Source organism: Musca autumnalis, unplaced genomic scaffold (assembly GCF_047663935.1).
Source record: "Musca autumnalis isolate F117 unplaced genomic scaffold, ASM4766393v1 scaffold_5, whole genome shotgun sequence".
Classification (NCBI taxonomy): domain Eukaryota; kingdom Metazoa; phylum Arthropoda; class Insecta; order Diptera; family Muscidae; genus Musca; species Musca autumnalis.
In genome coordinates, this window is record NW_027412088.1 from 177819796 (window position 1) to 177840255 (window position 20460).

The window sequence follows — 20460 nt, forward strand, 5'->3', positions numbered from 1 at the left end:
TTGTATTCGGAATTTGTGCAAAAAAATCCAACTCTACTCAAAAAGTACCAAAAGTTGCAACTGTTTTTCCAACAGAGTTTGTCGTGTTTTACTCGTTTACGATTGGACGCATGAGATTTTATGGAGTTAATAAATCTAAAGTTATTTGAAAATCATAAAATTATTTATTTTTCTACATTAGATACTTTTTAACAAAAAGTACGCTTGATACCAAATGTATCCCTGTGTGTAAAATATACCAATATGAGCAAAGAGGGGACGATATCTCATACGAGAAATTGCAAAAGTGTAAAACACGACTTTATTAGTTATTTTGTATGTATACGTAAACAAACATCAGCTGACAGTTTATATCCTCGAAAAGCTATGTGTAACCAGCAAAGATTAACCCACTGGATCTATTAAACCCAGTGGGTTAAACTTCAATAGTGTAACCGGGGTACTATTTGACCTATTATTTGGAAACTTGTCATATACTTGGTTTACATTTACGAAATCCACTCGATTTTAACTGTCAATTCCATTGGTTAAACGTCAAATAAAATCCAATGGATTTCAGATAAGATTTCATTTGACGTTTGATCAATGCAATTGACAGTTGAAATCGAGTGAATGTCGTAAATGTAAACCTAGCAATATAAAAAATCGTGGGTATGCAAATTACTTAGAGCTGACAAACTATCGATATTCCCCACATTAGATATTTTCGATATTTCATTTTATTTACAGGTTCTGGAACAGGCATAAATTGTCAACAATTTGATTTTCTCTACAACTAAACGTTGACTTCGATTTTTAGACTTTACAAACCAAAAAGTCGATATATAGGAAATCAACTTACATATCCCTAAAATTTCAAAAAACGTTCTGGTACATTTGTTTACATTTTACAGTCTTGGGGTTGATACAGAACAGAACCCACAAATGGTCTGTTGCAGTACTGCAAGAATCTATTATTATTTCAGGTTCTGGAACACACCATTTTATATAGGGGTCGATCATCGATAACAATTATCGTTGAGTGGCGTTGCCAGTTGTCAAAATTGATCCACGTATGGCAACTCTCAACTGAAGTTGCGAATCTCAGTTGACGAAGCGGCTGTTTTTCAGCAACCACCAATTTTCAGTTGCAGTGAACATTTTCGAAGAAACAAGAAGTAAAATAGAAGGAAAAATAAACATTTTGTTAACAATTATTGATTCTTTGCATCATTAATTAATTTTGTGTATCCATATGGTGAAAATAACGACAAAGCAACAGTTCGAAATATTAATTGATAAACTGAGTGAAAATCCAAACTTAGCCCGAGGAGTTCGGGAGTTTAGGTGAAACCAAAGCCACAGCGGATGAAGCGTGGAGGTCCATTTCGGACAGTTTAAACAGCCATGAACCTCCAACACGAACACCTGAAGAGTGGCAGAGTCTGGATTCACTTTAAAGCAAAGTTGAAAAAGAAAATGCCTCAAAATAAACTTCGACACTTTGGAGCGGACAGCAGCAAATCTTTTCCAAATGAATTTGGTGACAAATACAGTAGGTTCAGTTTAAGTACCAATGGCGAACATGCTCCATTGGACCCCCATAATGTGCGCATGTGCTCCATCTATATAGCCAACTACACCAGGGAATTTCGTTTTTGAATAAAAATGGTTTTTATTTTGCCTTTTTTTCCTGCTCTGTCAACTTCGAAACACACAATTTGTCCTCTATCAAGGGGACAACTTCCTTCAATACTCTCGACAATGTAGATTGAGCCATGCAATTGTTGAAATCATTGCCATGGGACTTTTGGAAACTTCCGTCCTCAAAGAATCGCAACGCTGCGCACACTTTTAAAAGTGGGGGTATTGCTGTTGATCTGTAACATCCTTTGGCAATCGAAAATACGCCTTAAACCTGAAATAATTTACTGATTATACAGATCTTTCCACATGATCATCAACTTACAGGGCAGATGGCAATTCCAATGGATTCGACTTGTCCCTCAAATTTCTTCTAACCCTGTGTTTATACATGACAGGACAGTTAAGTTCATGTATTGATTGTCAAAAACCCAAAACTTGCCTGTGTGACGTAGGCGTCCAGACAACTGCAAAACAGTTGTAATATTATGAATAAAAATCATCGATTTCTTTTCGTTTTCCGTTCACATATTTTGTTTCTGTACATATTCTTTTGTTTTCAACACATTTCAATTGTTATTTCACTTATTTTTACAAAAATGCCAAAAATTTGTCTTCCCTTCTGTCTGTGAAAAAATGATGGACAGCTGGGAGACAGCCGACAAATGTATGTATGTGTTAGTAAATCAGAGTTGTATTTGAAGACAAACTGTCTGGTGTAAACGCCTAGTAATAGATGCAATGTCCTGTACATTTTCTTCATCATCAAAAAATAATTCCACCGAACTTATCATTTTTTAGGACAGCAAATAAAACCTGACGATCCGAAGATTCAATGGGAAGGTTATATTCCAATCTTGGGTTATTTTCCAAATTTGCTCGAAAACTCAGCCAAAATATTAAAATATTGTCCAGAATACACAAAAGAGTTATCCAAAGCACAATTATTTTTAAAATGTTTTTTTTTTTTGGCGAATAGAGGTCACATGTTTGAAAAAACACTGATCGATAACATGTTTATCGACCACCCAGTTGAGTTGACATTAATGGTACAACATTTCGTCTCAGTCGCGCAGACAACTGACAACGCAACTCAAGTTTAGTGGCAATACAAGATAGACATAATTTATAGGATTTATCGACTACAGCACTCTAGTTAAAAGTGAAAGTCGTCGTTTCGATTTACCTATCCCTATTGAATTCATATGTCCTTTTTCAATCTTCGGAACACTATCACTTTTCAGGCTTTTTGTTTTGATTATAATTCTTTATCATCCTTTCTTATTATCCCCACTTTTTCTCCTTTTTAGTTTCAGAGATGCCATATCGTGTAACAAAGAAACGGCATTTCAGTCATTGTGTGCGTTTCGGTGTTTTGTTTATTTATTTACCGTCCAACCACGTGTGACAAACTCTTGGCAAACTGTCAGTTTTAGGGTGTCCAAAAAACCGGTTTTTCCAAACAAAACGGTTTTCGGTTAACCGAAATTTTCAGTTTTTTCAAAAACCGGTTTTCGGTTTTCAAAAATTTTCAAAACCGGTTAACCGGTTTAAACCGGTTTTGTAAAATAGGTACAAAATTGCTCATAATTGATAACTATTTGATTAAAAATGTGCGGCAAGTGGTAAATTAAGTATAACTAATTCTTTATTATATAATTATCTGATAATATCCTTGTTATTTAACATTCAACCTCAAAGTGGAGACAGCAAACAAAAGTCAGAAATTGTGCTCTAAGAATAGTAAACGCCCTTACAAATATACGATTGTGTACCAAAGGAATTACATTTACATTTTATTAAGTCTGGATTCTCCTTCTTGCAGTGAGAACCTCAAATTATCGTGCCGGAATCAAAATGTACTTTGTTATCGTTACCCTTTACAACCTTAAATTCGACAAGTTCTTAGTTTACTGTAATAATTCAAAAACGTATGAATAACGTCATTCAAACAACCGTGTGATATTACGTATACGCAGTTTTTTTCATAGATCGTTCAATTGAACTATATTGGAGTTGTGCTATTTTACACTAAATATTTTCAAGTTTAAAGGTATCTGACATTTATAATTTAGCCGTACCTTTTGTTAGTTATGTTTAGTTTACTTTCAAGAATACAATTGTAATGAAATTTTAAATATATTACTACTTTTTTAAAACCGGTTAACCGACACAAATAACCGGTTTTATCGGTTAACCGAAAATGACGTTTTTGGCGAAAACCGGTTTCGGTTTTGTAACTCAAAACCGGTTAACCGGTTAACCGGTTTCGGTTTTGGACACCCTAGTCAGTTTCATTTTACTTCCCACTGGTTGCTCCTAATTTTACTAATTTTGTATTAAATTCTTGAAAAATATGAAGTTTTCCTACAAGGTAATGATTATGAAGGGACAAAGGAGAAAATCCCTTTAAAGTGAACAGGAAATAAAGTTTAAGTTCTCCATTGTGATCCAAAAAAAAAAAGAGCCGAACAAAAACAACATAAAATTCAATTAAATTAAATTTCTTTACAGTTTTCCAACTTACTTGGTACCATATACAGAAGAGGCAATGTGCTTTTTACTCCTGATGGCAATTCCATTATTACTCCCGTCGGAAATCGTTTGACTTTATATGATCTGAAGAAGTAAGTTGTTAATGTCTTATGGGTATTATGGAATGACAAAGTAAACACGTTTTTTCTTTTCTATTTTGCAGCAACAAAGCCCGCACCCTTTCGTTGGCCTCAAGTTATAACTACAGAACCTTAGCTTTGTCACCGGATGGCAGTATTTTGTTGGCTGTCAATGAAAATCATGAGGCCCAACTGATAAGCATGGTCTCTTGTACCGTTATACATACCCACAAATTCCAACATGATGTACGCTGTGTAGTTTTCAGTCCAAGTGGAGCCCATTTCGCCGTGGCAATGCAGAACTTGGTGTTTATATTCAAGGCTCCCGGTGAACTGACAGGAGAATATAACCCCTTCGTGTTGGAAAGACATTTTCTAGGAGGATTTGATGATGTTACATACCTTGATTGGTCAACAGATTCGAGATTTTTAATTGTTGGCTGTCGTGACAACTCTACAAAGGTTATTTCCATCTATTTTATGAAACATTTTCGTACCTTTGTTTTGGGTGGACACACCGACGCGATTGTGGCATGTTTCTTTGAAAACAATAGCTTGGATGCTAATACTCTGTCAAGGAATGGTCAATTGTGTTTGTGGGAATGTAGCAGAGATATGTCGTCAATTGAGAGGGTGGAGGACCACGAAAGAGAACAATATATGTCGTATTTGACCAAAAAGCGTCTGAAGGCAGCTAAAAAGGTTGCTGATGATTCAGAGGAAGACGAAGATGATGTGGAAAACACGCTGGAAAAACGTAATCCCACCGCCGAAGAGTTACTGCAGGCTGGAAAAATTGTTGATGACAATGAAGTAGAGGATGAAGATATCAAGAGGGGTCATCCATTTTACTATAAGAAACTGGGACGTTACTATTTGGCCGATGATCCACGTAAAGAGAATCACGATGCTGTGCTAACAGCTGCCCATTACAATCGTAAAACCAAAATTATGGTTGTTGGCTTCAGCACGGGAGCATTTTATCTTTATGAATTGCCAGAAGTTAATATGATCCATTCTTTGAGTATATCGGATTATGCCATATCGGCGGCATTGTTTAATAATACTGGAGATTGGGTAGCATTGGCTTCAAGAGAATTGGGCCAACTGTTGGTGTGGGAATGGCAATCGGAACAGTATATAATGAAACAACAAGGCCATAGTAGTGAAATGACTTGTATTAGTTATTCTCCAGATGGCCAGTATATAGCCACTGGTGGTGAGGATTCAAAGGTTAAGCTGTGGAACACACAAAGTGGTTTTTGTTTTGTTACCTTTAATGAGCACACAAGTGGGGTAACAGATCTCCAGTTCAGTCGTAGTAAGAAGTTTTTGGTTAGTAGTTCCCTCGATGGTACCGTGAGGGCTTTTGATATAAACAGGTGAGTTATGGAAATGGATTGCACAAGGAAGATGTATAATTAAATATTTCTTTACAGATATCGCAACTTCCGTACCTTTACCTCCCCAAGGGTGGTTCAATTCTCCTCCGTTGCTGTGGATTATTCGGATGAATTGGTTGCAGCCGGTGGCCAAGATGTTTTTGAAATCTATTTGTGGTCCATTAAAATGGGTCATCTTTTGGAGGTGATAAGTGGCCATGAGGGTCCTGTTTGCTCCCTTACCTTTTCTCCGGTACCCACATCGTCTACTTTGGTTTCTGGTTCCTGGGATAAAACCATTAAAATATGGAATTGTTTGGAATCCAAATCGGAACATGAAACCATTGATGTTTTGTCTGACGTCACCTCGGTGGCCTTTAGTCCCAATGGTGAAAATGTAAGTTTGTGAGATGTGGAATAAATTACCAAAAGATTTCTTATGTGGTTGTGTCTTCCAGGTTGCTGTGGCCACCTTGAATGGCAATATTGCGGTGTTTGATGTTAAAACTGCCTCACAAATTAGCACCATTGAGGGTATCAATGATTTGAATAGTGGCCGCTTGGAAACCGATGTCATTACGGCGAAACAAAATCAAAAGGGAAAGTAAGTTGAAGAGGGAAAAGAGGCAATAGCTATGATATTAACTTTGATGCAGAAAATTACTCCAAAAGTCATCTACTGGAACAAAGGTGACTCCAAAAGTCATCTGGAATGTTTATGACTCCATAAGTCAACTACTGGAATGTAGATGACTTCATAAGCCATCTACTGCAATGTTTATTACTCCATTAGTCATCTAGTGCAAAGCAGATGACTCCATAAGATATATCTACTGCAACGTAGATGCCTCCACAAGTCATCTACTGCAACGTAGATGACTCCACAAGTCATCCACTGCAACGTAGATGACTCCACAAGTCATCTACTGCAACGTAGATGACTCCACAAGTCATCTACTGTAACGTAGATGACTCCACAAGTCATCTACTGCAACGTAGATGACTCCACAAGTCATCTACTGCAACGTAGATGACTCCACAAGTCATCTACTGTAACGTAGACGACTTCACAAGTCATCTACTGCAACGTAGATGACTTCACAAGTCATCTATGGTAAGGTAGATGACTCCACAACTCATCTACTGCAACGTAGATGACTCCACAAGTCATCTACTGCAACGTAGATGACTCCACAAGTCATCTACTGCAACGTATATGACTCCACAAGTCATCTACTGCAACGTAGATCACTCCACAAGTCATCTACTGTAACGTAGATGACTCCACAAGTCATCTATGGTAAGGTAGATGACTCCACAACTCATCTACTGCAACGTAGATGACTCCACAAGTCATCTACTGCAACGTAGATGACTCCACAAGTCATCTATGGTAAGGTAGATGACTCCACAACTCATCTACTGCAACGTAGATGACTCCACAAGTCATCTACTGCAACGTAGATGACTCCACAAGTTATCTACTGCAACGTAGATGACTCCACAAGTCATCTACTGCAACGTAGACGACTCCAGAAGTCATCTACTGTAACGTAGATTACTCCACAAGTCAACTAGTGTAACGTAGATGACTCAACAAGGCATCTACTGTATCGTAGAAGACTCCATGAGTCATATACTGTATCGTAGATGACTCCACAAGTCATATACTGCAACGTAGATGACTCCACAAGTCGTTTACTGCAACGTAGATGTTTTCAGAAGCGCTTTAGATGTCGCCACAAGTCACCTACTGATGACGTGAGGCATCTACTACTACGTAGATGACTCCTCAAGTCATCTACTGCTACGTAGATGACTCCACAAGTCACGACGATGACTTCACAACATAGTTCATCATTGATAACATATTCTTTTTTATCTTCCCCTTCAGATACTTTTCCTCCATTGAATATTCCGTCGATGGTGAATGCATCTTGGCAGCTGGCAATTCCAATGTCATCTGCATTTATCACGTACGTGAAGCTTTGCTATTGAAGAAATTCGAAATAACACAAAACAAAAGTTTTAATGGTCTCAATGTAAGTATGACTCCCATAAACTTCCATGGGTCAATAATAAGTTTTCCCATTTCGTTTCAAAGGAATTCATTAATCGCCGTAATCTAAGTGAATTTGGTAATATGGCATTGGTGGAACAACGAGAAGAGCTGGAAGGTGGCAATGTGGCCATACGTTTGCCAGGTGTACAAAAAGGTGATATGGCAGCACGAAGTATCAAACCAGAAATGAAAGTATTTTCGGTGAAATTTGCACCCACCGGACAGGCTTTTGCGGCGGCCTGCACAGAGGGTCTGTGCATTTATAGTTTGGATAAGGGTAAGGAGAAATTGGAGATTCTGGGAAGTTATATTTCTGATGTTTTTTCGAAATAGGTGTGGTATTTGATCCATTGGATTTGTCATTGGAAGTAACACCCAAGGCCATAAAGGAATCGCTGAAAGAAAATGATTTCTCTAAGGCTTTGATAATGTCATTGAAATTAAACGAAACAAACATGATTAGTTTGGCATTGGAGAGTATACCCTATAATGATAGTAAGTGACTGAGGTCGTTGTTGAAATATTTTAGGAAATTAATTGAGTTTCACTTTATCTTTTAGTCCAATTAATTTGCTCCACATTACCTGATCACCTGGCCCATCGTCTGCTGCAAGTCATAGCCAAACAATTGCAAACCTCACCCCACATAGAATTCTATTTGAAATGGTCCTGTAGTTTATTACTAACACATGGCAATAGGGATGGTGTTTTCCAACATGCCTCGTTACTTTCGCTGCACGAATCCCTGTCGCGTAAATATGAAACGTTGAATAGAATGTAAATTTGAAGAGGAGATTTGTGGGAAAATTGGAAAAGTAATTTAATTTTTGTTTTCTTTTTTAGTTGTGATTTCAATAAATATACCATGCGCATTTTATTGAACACGGCCAAGGAACAGTACACCAAAAATCCACAATTAACAGAAAAGGCCGAATCATCGGATCAGGAAATGGATGGCGAGGAGGAAGATGATGATGCTTTGTTGCTTATTAAAACAAAATCCAACAATAATCAGGAGGAGTTTGATGAAGAAGATAGTGAAAGTGAAGATAGTGATGAGGAAGAGGATGACGATTAGCTTTAATTTTTAGTTAGGTTATTGTTAAGATTTATTTTTTTAAATAAAGAAAAACACAAATTGTTGTAATTTTTAAGATTGCCGGTTTTTTTTTTCTATTGAAATGTTTTCGAATAGAAAAAGACAATGAAGCAACATTAATGCGCTTTATAGACAGATGACAAGTCAGCTTTTGGAACGTAAATGACTCCAAAGTCATCTACTGAACCGTAGATGATTCCACAAGTCATCTACTGTACCGCAGACGAATCCGCATGTCATCTACTGAACCGTAGATGACTCCTCAAGCCATCTTCTGGAACGTAGATGAATCCAGAAGTCATCTGCTGGAACGTAGATGGCTCCAAAAGTCATCTAATGGAACGTATATGATTTCCGAAGTCATCTACGGGAACGTAGATTACTCCTGAAGTCATCTAGTAGAACGTAGATGGCTCCAAAAGTCATCTACTGGAACGTATAAGACCCCACAAGTCATCCAATGAAACAAGTCATATACTGTAGTCCATGCCTACAGAAATTTCCCGTTTATCCTCTAATTGATAAAACCCCTAAACTGCTTGAATTCTTAATAAACCAAATATTTATGTAGGTATGTATTTTGAATTATTTAATTATTATTATCATTAATACTGCCACCACATAAGAAAGGCTTTCTTTTCATCACGCGGCGCCCATACAAATAAACTTTTATTACAACACACTAGCAAAAACCATTCGAACTAAACCTAATATAATAATATAATATAACCTTAAATATACCTTTTTGAAGGGCTAGATATGAATATTAGGCTAAATACACATAAACTCTTTGGAACTTTAATCACTGCCCTTTTTTTTGGAAACTAAGAGTGGTGAAAGAGAAAGTGAGAGCAAAAAGGAAATTCCTTCGAACCCTAACCTAGACCTATTAGCCAGAAATATCTCTTTATGTGACTTGTTTTATGGCGGCATTACAGTATTATTGTATGGGTTTGATTTTTTCTTGTATGTTTTTTTTATCGGTAATTTAGTTGTTGCTTTTATTATTCAAAATGTTGTTGTTGTACAATGACATCGTACAAAGAAAGTAAAAGGCTAACTTTGTGTTCTTACTAAACTCAAATCAAGTTACTAACACACAGCCACATAATATGGCCAATAATATAGTATTTTTTGTTTGTTTGTTTGCCTGCCTTAACTTTTTCAATATTGTTGATTTTATATGTATGTACAAACAAACACAGCAAGTCAATGAGGAATGTGGAAAGAACGAGCCGAACCATCATCATCATCACCATCATATCGCTCACAAAACGACGACGGACTACGCTTTTCACTTTTGATTACTAATAATTTTCATAGACATTCTTCGCCATACATTGGGGCAATAACGAATCAAAACAGCTGCTTCGCGGCGTAAAGAATTCAAGTTTGATTCGTTGGTAATATGGAATTTGTTTAATGGCCCTTAAAATTTTCGTAATATGAAACCATTTGGAATGGTGTGTCTGTTTGTGAATGTCCTATACCACTAACAACTACAAAACTGCAACACTATGGGATGGAGCCAGCAAAGAACAGAAAGTAATCTGAAATATAAACGGCCTTTATAGGTTCCTTTAAAGAAGTCTATATGTGCTCACATGAAGGAGCCTTCATAGGCTCCTATAAAGAAGTCTTTATAGGCTCCTATAAAGGAACTTTTATAGCCTTCTCTAAAGGAACTTTTAAAGCCTACTTTAAAGGAGCCTTTGTAGACTCCTATAAAGGAGCTTTTATATGCTGTTGTAAAGGAGTCTTTATAGACTCCTATAACGGAGTCATTATAGACTCCTTTAAAGGAGTCTTTATAGACTCCTATAAAGGAGTCATTATAGACTCCTATAAAGGAGTCATTATAGACTCCTATAAAGGAGTCTTTATAGACTCCTATAAAGGAACCTTTATAGGCTCCCATAAAGGAGCCTTTATAGGCTCCAATAAAGGACTCTCTATAAAGCAAACTTTATAGGCTCCTATAAAGTAACGTTTATAGATTCCTATAAAGGAGCCTTTATAGGCTCCCATAAAGGCGCCTTTATAGGCTCCCATAAAGGAGCCTTTATAGGCTCCCATAAAGGAGCCTTTATAGGCTCACATAAAGGAGCCTTTATAGGCTCCAATAAAGGAGCCTTTATAGACTCGCATAAAGGAGCTTTTATGGGCTCCTATAAAGGAGCCTTTATAGGCTCCCATAAAGGAGCCTTTATAGGCTCCAATAAAGGAGCCTTTATAGACTCGCATAAAGGAGCTTTTATGGGCTCCTATAAAGGAGCCTTTATAGGCTCCCATAAAGGAGCCTTTATAGACTCGCATAAAGGAGCCTTTATAGACTCGCATAAAGGAGCCTTTATAGACTCGCATAAAGGAGCTTTTAGGGGCTCCTATAAAGGAACCCTTATAGGCTCCCATAAAGGAGCCTTTATAGGCTCCCATAAAGGAGCCTTTATAGGCTCCCATAAAGGAGCCTTTATAGGCCTTTATAGGCTCCCATAAAGGAGCCTTTATAGGCTCTCATAAAGGAGCCTTTATAGGCTCCCATAAAGGAGCCTCTATAGGCTCCCATAAAGGAGCCTTTATAGGCTCCCATAAAGGAGCCTTTATAGGCTCCCATAAAGGAGCCTTTATAGGCTCCCATAAAGGAGCCTTTATAGACTCTCATAAAGGAGCTTTTATGGGCTCCTATAAAGGAACCTTTATAGGCTCCCATAAAGGAGCCTTTATAGGCTCCCATAAAGGAGCCTTTATAGGCTCCCATAAAGGAGCCTTTATAGGCTCCCATGAAGGAGCCTTTATAGGCTCCCATAAAGGAGCCTTTATAGGCTCCCATAAAGGAGCCTTTATAGGCTCCCATAATGGAGCCTTTATAGGCTCCCATAAAGGAGCCTTTATAGGCTCCCATGAAGGAGCCTTTATAGGCTCCCATAAAGGAGCCTTTATAGGCTCCCATAAAGGAGCCTTTATAGGCTCCCATAAAGGAGCCTTTATAGGCTCCCATAAAGGAGCCTTTATAGGCTCCCATAAAGGAGCCTTTATAGGCCTTTAAAGGCTCCCATAAAGGAGCCTTTATAAGCTCCCATAAAGGAGCCTTTATAGGCTCCAATAAAGGACGCTCTATAAAGGAAACTTTATAGGCTCCTATAAAGTAACGTTTATAGACTCCTATAAAGGAGTCTTTATAGGATCCTATAAAGAAGCCGTTATAGCCTCCTATGAAGGAGTTTTTATAAGTTCCAATTAAGGAGCCTTTATAGGCTCCTATAAATGGGCCTTTATAGGCTCCTATAAAGGAACTTTTATATACTCCCACAAAGGAGCCTTTATAAGCTCCTATACAGGACCCCTTATAGGCTCCTATAAATGAGCCTTTATAGGGTCCCAAAAAGTAGCCTTTATATACTCCCACAAAGGAGCCTTTATAGACTCCTAAAAAGGAAATTTTATAGGCTACTATAAAAGAACCTCTATAAAGGCTCCTACAGGCTATCAGCATTTGATACACCAAGGTCCACATTGTTTGGGTTTATTATCCTTTGCCCATTGTGCAAACAGTCTATGACGTTTCAGCAGCAGTAGTTGCTCGTTTGCTAACTGCCAGCACTGCCAGCCAGTTAGAGCCTTTTTGGTTAGCTGTTTGGTAGCAAAGACATTCGCGTTTTAACGCTCATACGTTTAGTTCTGTAATAACGTTACTAGGATATAAACGGAAATTCCTCCAACTAAGCTACTCAAAAAGAAAAGAGAAAATATATTAATAGCAATAATAATAATAATAATAATAATAAAGGACAATAAAATAACAACAAAATATTAATAATAAGTGTAATTAAAATTAATTAAAAATAAAAAAATACCTACACGAAAATATTTTTTTTTTTTATAATATTAAGTAAAAAATAATATCTAATAAAGGATATTATATAAAAAAATTAAATAACAAATTGTTTCATAACACCGTAGATAATAATATAATATAGTTTCTAAAGGAAACTCTAATAAAAATCTCAGAATAGTGGAATTAAATTAAAAGAAGTTAAAAATTTTATTAACGCCTAAAAGTATGCTTTGAAATTTGTATAGTGGTATAACCCACAAGTTAAAATAAAAATGTAACTATTTAAAAAAAATAACAACAAAACTCAAACATATGTTTAGAAACAACAACAAAAAGAACATACATTAATAAATAACAACAATCACAAAATAAAACAGAAAAAACCCAAATGAATGAAACAAAAAAAAACGGAAATTCAAACGTCACGAAATCACGTTACAAATGTTTTGCAATTGCGCCGCTGTATTTCAAAAAAGAAGAAAAAATCACAGCACTCACACTTGCACACATGTGGGCATATATTAATAAAGCAAATTACGACTACCAAAGATTTACAAGTTCACACGCAAACCCATACAGTTAAAGGTAGCATTTTTTATAATACCATTTAAACAAAGATAAAAATGAAATAACGGCTGTGATTATGCTTTGATTTAGTGAAAATATAATTATAAAATTCAATTAAACAATTCACACAACTTTAGGAATTAGAAACAAATTAAATGATATTAATGGTTTTTTCTTCACCGCAAACATATGTAAAGAGTCACAAAACACTGGCTGACAAAATTGACCTTCAAATTTAATTTATTGCTCTCTGCAAAAAAAAACGGCAACAGCAACAACAAACAATACATGTGAACACATATGCAAACATATACAAATTGTTGGGGAAATACCTTCAAAGGAACTATAATAACCGCAAAAATAGCAACAACAACAACAAAGCAACGAAGCAAAAACTGCTAGAACTATCACTACAATCAACCATAACCTAAAGCAATTAAAACAATTTAAAATATTTTTCAAGCAATTTTTTTGTGTGTTCGCAATTTGCCGTTGTAGTTGTCTTCTTCCTCAATCCATAAATCATATATGAATTTAAATTTAGAAAGAAAAACAGCAACAACGGCAGTTTTGAAGAAGTTCGTAATGGGGGGAAATTGCCTAATATGAAAGTAAGCGACTTGACTTTAGAAGTAGTTTCAGTTTTTGCAAATTAAAACAAATCGAAATCAATGTAATTGGGAGGGTTTAAGGAATATCGAAATTGCGATTAGGACAATTAGTGCTGTTGATCCTAATACGAAGAAGGGCCTTCAGACATGGCTACGCGAAAAATGGCCCCAGGAAATATGGCCCCAAAAGTCATTGTGAAAAATGGCCCCAAATTTGGGGTGAAACTGTATAATGAATTTTGACCCCACTATACCTCGAACAATTTCCCCCCAAAATAACGCAATATAAAATGAAAAATTGCCCCAAGTTTGGGGTAATTTTGCCTAATGAAGTTTTACCCCAAAATAAAAAATGAAATTTCGCCCCAAAAATTTTATAATTTTTATTGGTAATATAAAAACAACCAACCATAGTATCGTTTACATTTTCTATGCAGTAAGGACAAATAAAATGTTTCGATTTACCCAATGTTGAACAACACTTTAACTGTTTGCAAGGAACACAACAATTTAAAAATTGTCTTTCCATAATACATATTCACACCATTTCTTCTAACTTTCTGATAAAAATCTAAATATATCGACACAATTAAAACAGATACAATTGAAGTAACTTGTATGATATTTGCAAACTAGAATCTATTTTAATATATAATAATTAAGGGGGGGGGGGTGAAGATTGTACGATTAATAAATTGAAGAAGCCACTAGAGAAAAATAAAAATTCGCGCGAATTTTTAAGTTTCCCTAGTGGCTTCTTCAATTTATTAATCATACAATCTTTCCCCCGCATAGGTATTTCAGATAAAAACAGATTTTACAAACTGTGTGAAATCGATTTTTATTTGTAATACTTGTGAAGGAGTATTGGTGAGATTGTTTTAAAAATCGCGCGATTTTTGAAACAATCTCACCAATGCTCCTTCACAAGTATTACAAATAAAAATCGATTTCAAACCGTTCATAACATCTGTTTTTATTATAATATGTCAGTTATCTTATAAACATACTAACATCAAATGCTCTCCAATATGCACTCTATACTTTTTCTTTCCTTTTTGTAATTACAAATTCACACTTCTTACGACTTCCACAGAACATCTAAGAATAAATGGTTTGCAAAGTTGATATATTTTACAACGGAGTAAAACGTAAATTGCTATTGTACGATTATAAATATAAAACAAATTTTTGTAAAATTTAATTTTCATTTTTGAAAAATATCTCTGAAACGCAAAAGGCCAGAAAATAATTTTGGGGCCTTTTTGCATTTTTAATGTTTGGGGTCATATTTCATTTTTATTGAAATGCAATTATGCCCCAACTTTTTGGTGCAAAAATACCCCAAAAATTTGTGAAAAACTGCCCCAAATTGCGTGTTGTTGTAATGAACACAATTTTTTGGGGTCATTTTGCACTTTTGCTTTGGGGCAATTTTGCATTGGGGTCATTTTTCGCGGAGCCTTCAGACATTACACTGTGACACCTTAGTTGTGTTCCAGAACTAAAAATGTTCTACAATTTTCAACCTTTTTTGGTCAATTTTCCCAAAAAGGCGTTCCCGCGATCCAAAAAGTTGCAAAAGATCCGTTCCCTTACATTTTAATAGTAAAAGTTGCAAAAGAGATATGCTAAAACTTTATAAAACTGTCGTGGAAATAAAAGCAACTGTTTTCTTCTCCTTCATATTTCTGTGAATATCTACAGTTTCCCAGCTCTACGTGGAAATGCTGTTAGGTCGACACTCATGTCTAAAACCACGTTTACATTTACGAAAATCAGCGTGTTTCAACTGTCAATTCCATTGCGCATACGTCAAACAAAAACTTTCTAAAACCCTGTGGATTTTATTTGACGTATACACATTGAAATTGACAGTTGAAATCAACTGATTTTCCGATGTAAACGTACTTTATAAAATAAAATCACATACAAAAAGTAAACAGTCCATGGTATAAGTAAAGAGGTAGATCTAGATGAAAACAAATTATAGAACCCTGTTTTTTCTAAATTCCTAAAACGTCAAAATTACTAAACATAAAAGCAACAAGTGGGTTTGTTTACAATACATTTTTTGAGCATTTTATAAAAAACGCGAAAAATGAAAGAAGTGTCAAAGTTTCTCCACATAATCGAATTGTGGATATGATGAAATGATTATTATTTTAATGCAAAGCTGAAAAATTTCTTCCATACAAATGTCCGTAAAACAATTTTAAAAATCATTTAATTCTATTGCTTTTAAAATTGTTTGACATATTTTTCAAACAGCACACACAGATTGTGTACATATATAATTTTGAAGTTTTAGGAACACTCGAAAGAAAAAATTTAAACTGACAGATAGCTTTAGCTAACCTTTTTAATTAAACCATGAAACAGTCAATTTACAGCAATACGTTATTGTGAACAAATTTTGACGTTTAGACTGATTTTGAGCAACAGACGTAACACCTTAGGTGTGTTCGTCTACTCAACAATTTGTACAAGTCCAGTAACTTCTTGTAAACGACTAAAGGCCTGGGTACATAAGCTGCCTCGTCTGCTTACCTTGCTTGCTTCTGATAAAAGAATAATTGGCTCGGTCTTCTTTATTCTTTTATTTGATGTTATGCCAGGAATGAAGTAGGAAAGCAAGGCAACCAGGCGAGGCAGCTTATGTACCCTGGCCTTAAGGTCCTTTGCATTGTGCTGTAAAGTAAACGAACAACATCAAGTAACAATTTGTACAAATTTTGAGTAAACGACCACATATTTTATCCGCCATGTTGTGAATATAAATTCAGTCTGATGTAAACTTAATAGCTGTGTCTTTTTACGTGATAATTAGTAATAATTATTACTAATGTTGCAAATTTTGACAGTTTTATATTGGAAAAGTTGCTGAAAAAATGTTTCAGCAACATTTAGTAAGTAAAAAGACAAACCAAATATCGCATTTACATCAAACAAACAGCTGATTGAACTGCAATTTGGATGTAATCATATCCAAATAGCAAATTTACACCAAACAAAAGCATGATTGAACTTCAAATTTAATGTAAATAGTTGTGAATATAAATTCTGTTTGGTGTAAACATGTCCTTATAGCGCATTTACATCAAACAAACTGACGATGAACTGCAATTTGAAGGCAAACATTCTCAGCAAAAAGTTTGCATCCGCGGATGCAGTTGAATCACTACATGTGTACGGTAGTCGATGGTCAGACTAGCAAGGTTTCATGAAACCAATTTCGTTAAAGTTTCTTTTCAAATTTCGTTAATGTCTACACACGTTAACGTGAAATTTAAGATCTTTGCGTGTTCTCTTTATTTTACCATTCGCGTTTGTTGTGTTTCTCATACCAATAAAAACAAAAAAGACATAAATAAACCAAAAAACAACACAAAATAATTAACATTAATAATTAAATTAATATTAATAGTTAAATTTTACTATTTCATTTATTAAATGTTTTTATTAAAAATATTTATGTTTGTTTTGTTGTTAACGTTTGCTTGAGAAAATAAAAATGAAAGAAAATTGAAGAAAAAATCTTGCAACGAAGAACAAGAAGAGGCAACACAACAAACACAGAAAACCATGTACATGGGTTTCACTACTTCATACCCCTCGCCTATAAACTTGTCGTCGCCACGTTGAAATCGTGCTAGTCTGACCATCGACGTACATTTGCCGTTGGAGTACATCTTTTCCTATGAATTCACTTATGAATTTTAGAAGAGAGCTTTTGATGTAGTGTTTTGGATTGAATTTATATGCATTCTTCGGATTGCATTTTTAATCAGTCCAAAGATGCAATTAAAATGCAAGCCATTGCGAAATATCCCAAAATAAATAAAATGTATTTATTATTTGTGTAAAACAAGAACACAAAGAACTTTATTATATAAACACAAATTAAAAAAAGTTTCCATTAAATTCAATCACATTTGAGCTTACTTCCTCCGTTCTCGATTTAATCCATGCGCATCTGATGCCTTCCCATCACTAGTTCAGCTTTCGACATGGACTCCAACTCCACTCCATTAAAAATTTCCATCTCGTGAATTACCGCAAAAATGTTAGCAACTTAAGTTGTTATTTCTTTATTTTATAACAAATTCTTCGAAATGTATACCCTCTTGTTTATCTTTTGAAGAAATGTGTAGGGATCAACCAACTGTTTTTTTCTGTAGAGATCTCTACAGCAACTGCTTATAAAATGTATCGAACGGAGTGCATTTTTCATAACTCTGTTGGACTACATCGAAAGATGTTGTGAAATCATAACTCCAATTGCACAACTTCCAAAATTTTTTGCTGGGTTTTAATATAAATTCTGTTTGGTGCATGGTGGAATAAGAAGGTGTTACATCAAATCATACCAGCTGTTTTTGGCGCTGTACCTTCTTATTGTGCCATGGTTTGGTGCAAATATAGCCAAATAGCGCATTTACATCAAACAAACAGGTGACTGAACTGCAATTTGGATGTAAACATTTTGTGAATATAAATTCTGTTTGTGTAAACGTAGCCTAACAGCGGATTTACATCAAACAAACGGTTGTTTTAACTGCAATCTGAATGTAAACATTTTGTGAATATAAATTCTGTTGGTGTAAATATGGCCTTATAGCGTATATACATCAAACAAAATGACGATGAACTGCAATTCGAAGGCAAACATTATAAGAATATAAATTCAATTTTGTGTAAACATAGCCCAATAGCTCATTTACATCAAAAAAGCTGGTGATGAACTGCAATTTGGATGTAAACATTTTGTGAATATAATAGCTCATTTAGACTAGCCATAAATCCTCACCTGGATTTTATAAATCCAGTACAAATCTGATTGCATTTAGATATACCTTTGGAGGATTTAAATGGCTGTCAGCTGATATTTCTTCATAGCACAATTACCAAGGTAGATGCATCAGCACATCTGATCGTATTTAAAACGTCAAAAAAGTTGTTGTAAATTGAATTCGTCTCAAAAAACATACGGCAAATTACAAATTTATTGTTTAATATTGAAAATAATATCACATTATGCTACTAATGCTAACTAACTCTAAAGCCACACGCTGAAACTTTCATACGAAACTTTCCCATAATTTTGGTGTTCATAGATCGAGTTCCATACTAAAGTTATTTTATGAAATTAGTGTATTGGAGAACTCGACCTAAGAACGCCAAATTAATGGGAAAGCTTCGTATGAAAGTTTCAGCGTGTGGCTTTAGACATCGTAAATATTAGTCTTGGTTGAATAAAATCATCTTTGTATATCAAAGCAAATTTAATTTTTTCGCCTCATTTAAAAAATGTTCACGTTTTAAAGTATTTTTGTTGTAGCAATTCACCGATGCATCTACCTTGTTTCTTGTGTCAGCTTGCAACTTTTTGTATTTTCTAGCAACATGTTGCAAAAAACAATGTATACGAGGATTTATGCCGGATTTAAAACAAATCCACTCAATACGAGGATTTATTTTTGTATGATAGATTTTGGCCGGATTTAGCAAATAAAACCTGATAATGGGCTAAATCTGGCTAATGATGCCATATCTAAATGACCTATAAATTCTGTTGGTGTAAACATATCCTAATAGCACATTTACATTAAACAACCGGGTGATTGAACTTTATAGGCCATTTAGATATGACATCATTAGCCGAATTTAGCGCATTATCAGGTTTTATTTGCTAAATCCAGCCAAAATCTACCAGATTTCCCATACAAAAATAAATCCTCGTATTGAGTGGATTTGTTTTAAATCTGGCATAAATCCTCGTATACAACTCTGTTTTTGCAACATGTTGCTAGAAAATACAAAAAGTTGCAAGCTGGCACAAGAAACAAGGTAGATGCATCGGTGAATTGCTACACTAAAAATAATTTAAAATGTAAAAATTTGTGAACAAGGCGAAACAACGAAACGAACAAATTTAATTTGTTTTGATGTACAAAGTTGATTTTAATCAACCAAGACTAATATTTACGATGTCTAAACGATAAAATAATTCGTTTATTTATTTTAGATAGGCAAGCAGCGATAAAATAATTCTTTATTTGCTTTTTAGTTATCATTAGTAGCATAATGTGCAAACATTTTCAGTATTAAACAATAAATTTGTAAATTGACGTATGTTTTTTGAGACGAATTCAATTTACAATAAATTCTTTTGACGTTTCAAATTCGATCAGATGGGCTGATGCATCTACCTTGGTAATTGTGCTATGAACAAAAATCAGCTGACTGACATTAAAATCCTCCAAAATGTATATCTAAATGCAATGAGATTTGTACTGGATTTATTAAATCCAGTCGAGGATTTATGGCTAGTCTAAATGAGCTATTAATTTTGATGTAAAAATTGAGTGAATATAAATTTTGTTTGGAGATTAAACTGCAATTTGGATGAACAATTTTGTGAATAAAAATTCTGTTTGGTCTAAACATACCCTAATGGCGCATTTACATCAAATACGTTTTATTAAAACTCATCTTATGCTTGGTTTACATTCGGCGTCGTTTCGTGATTTCGAAGGCATTTCGTGATTTCGCGCGGAATCCAACAAAATTTATCATGATTTCGCATACAAAAATGAAATCATCTCATTTCGTGATTTCAGCGAAATCAACATCGAAATCACAGTACACATGATATACAACTCT

The 20460-nt window shown here is 35.0% G+C and overlaps 2 protein-coding genes across 3 annotated transcripts in view; both read left to right on the plus strand.

Moving 5' to 3' along the window:
* The first annotated feature begins 3565 nt into the window (after positions 1-3565).
* LOC141387361 (periodic tryptophan protein 2 homolog) lies at positions 3566-8836 on the plus strand. The gene is made up of 10 exons (XM_073956957.1): positions 3566-3997; positions 4138-4250; positions 4322-5620; positions 5678-6017; positions 6079-6224; positions 7515-7662; positions 7725-7959; positions 8016-8177; positions 8243-8459; positions 8526-8836. The coding sequence occupies exons 1-10, from the start codon at positions 3980-3982 to the stop codon at positions 8758-8760; spliced, it is 2913 nt and encodes a 970-aa protein (XP_073813058.1). The 5' UTR covers positions 3566-3979; the 3' UTR covers positions 8761-8836.
* Positions 8837-12394: 3558 nt separating this feature from the next.
* alka (glycine receptor subunit alpha alkaliphile) overlaps positions 12395-20460 on the plus strand; it is a 73381-nt gene continuing 65315 nt past the window's right edge. The window contains exon 1 of one of the 2 annotated variants that reach the window (XM_073992568.1): positions 12395-12603. The gene's annotated coding sequence lies outside the window, so the exon portion shown is untranslated. The remainder of the gene's footprint in view (positions 12604-20460) is intronic. The other variant, XM_073992563.1, reaches the window with a different exon arrangement.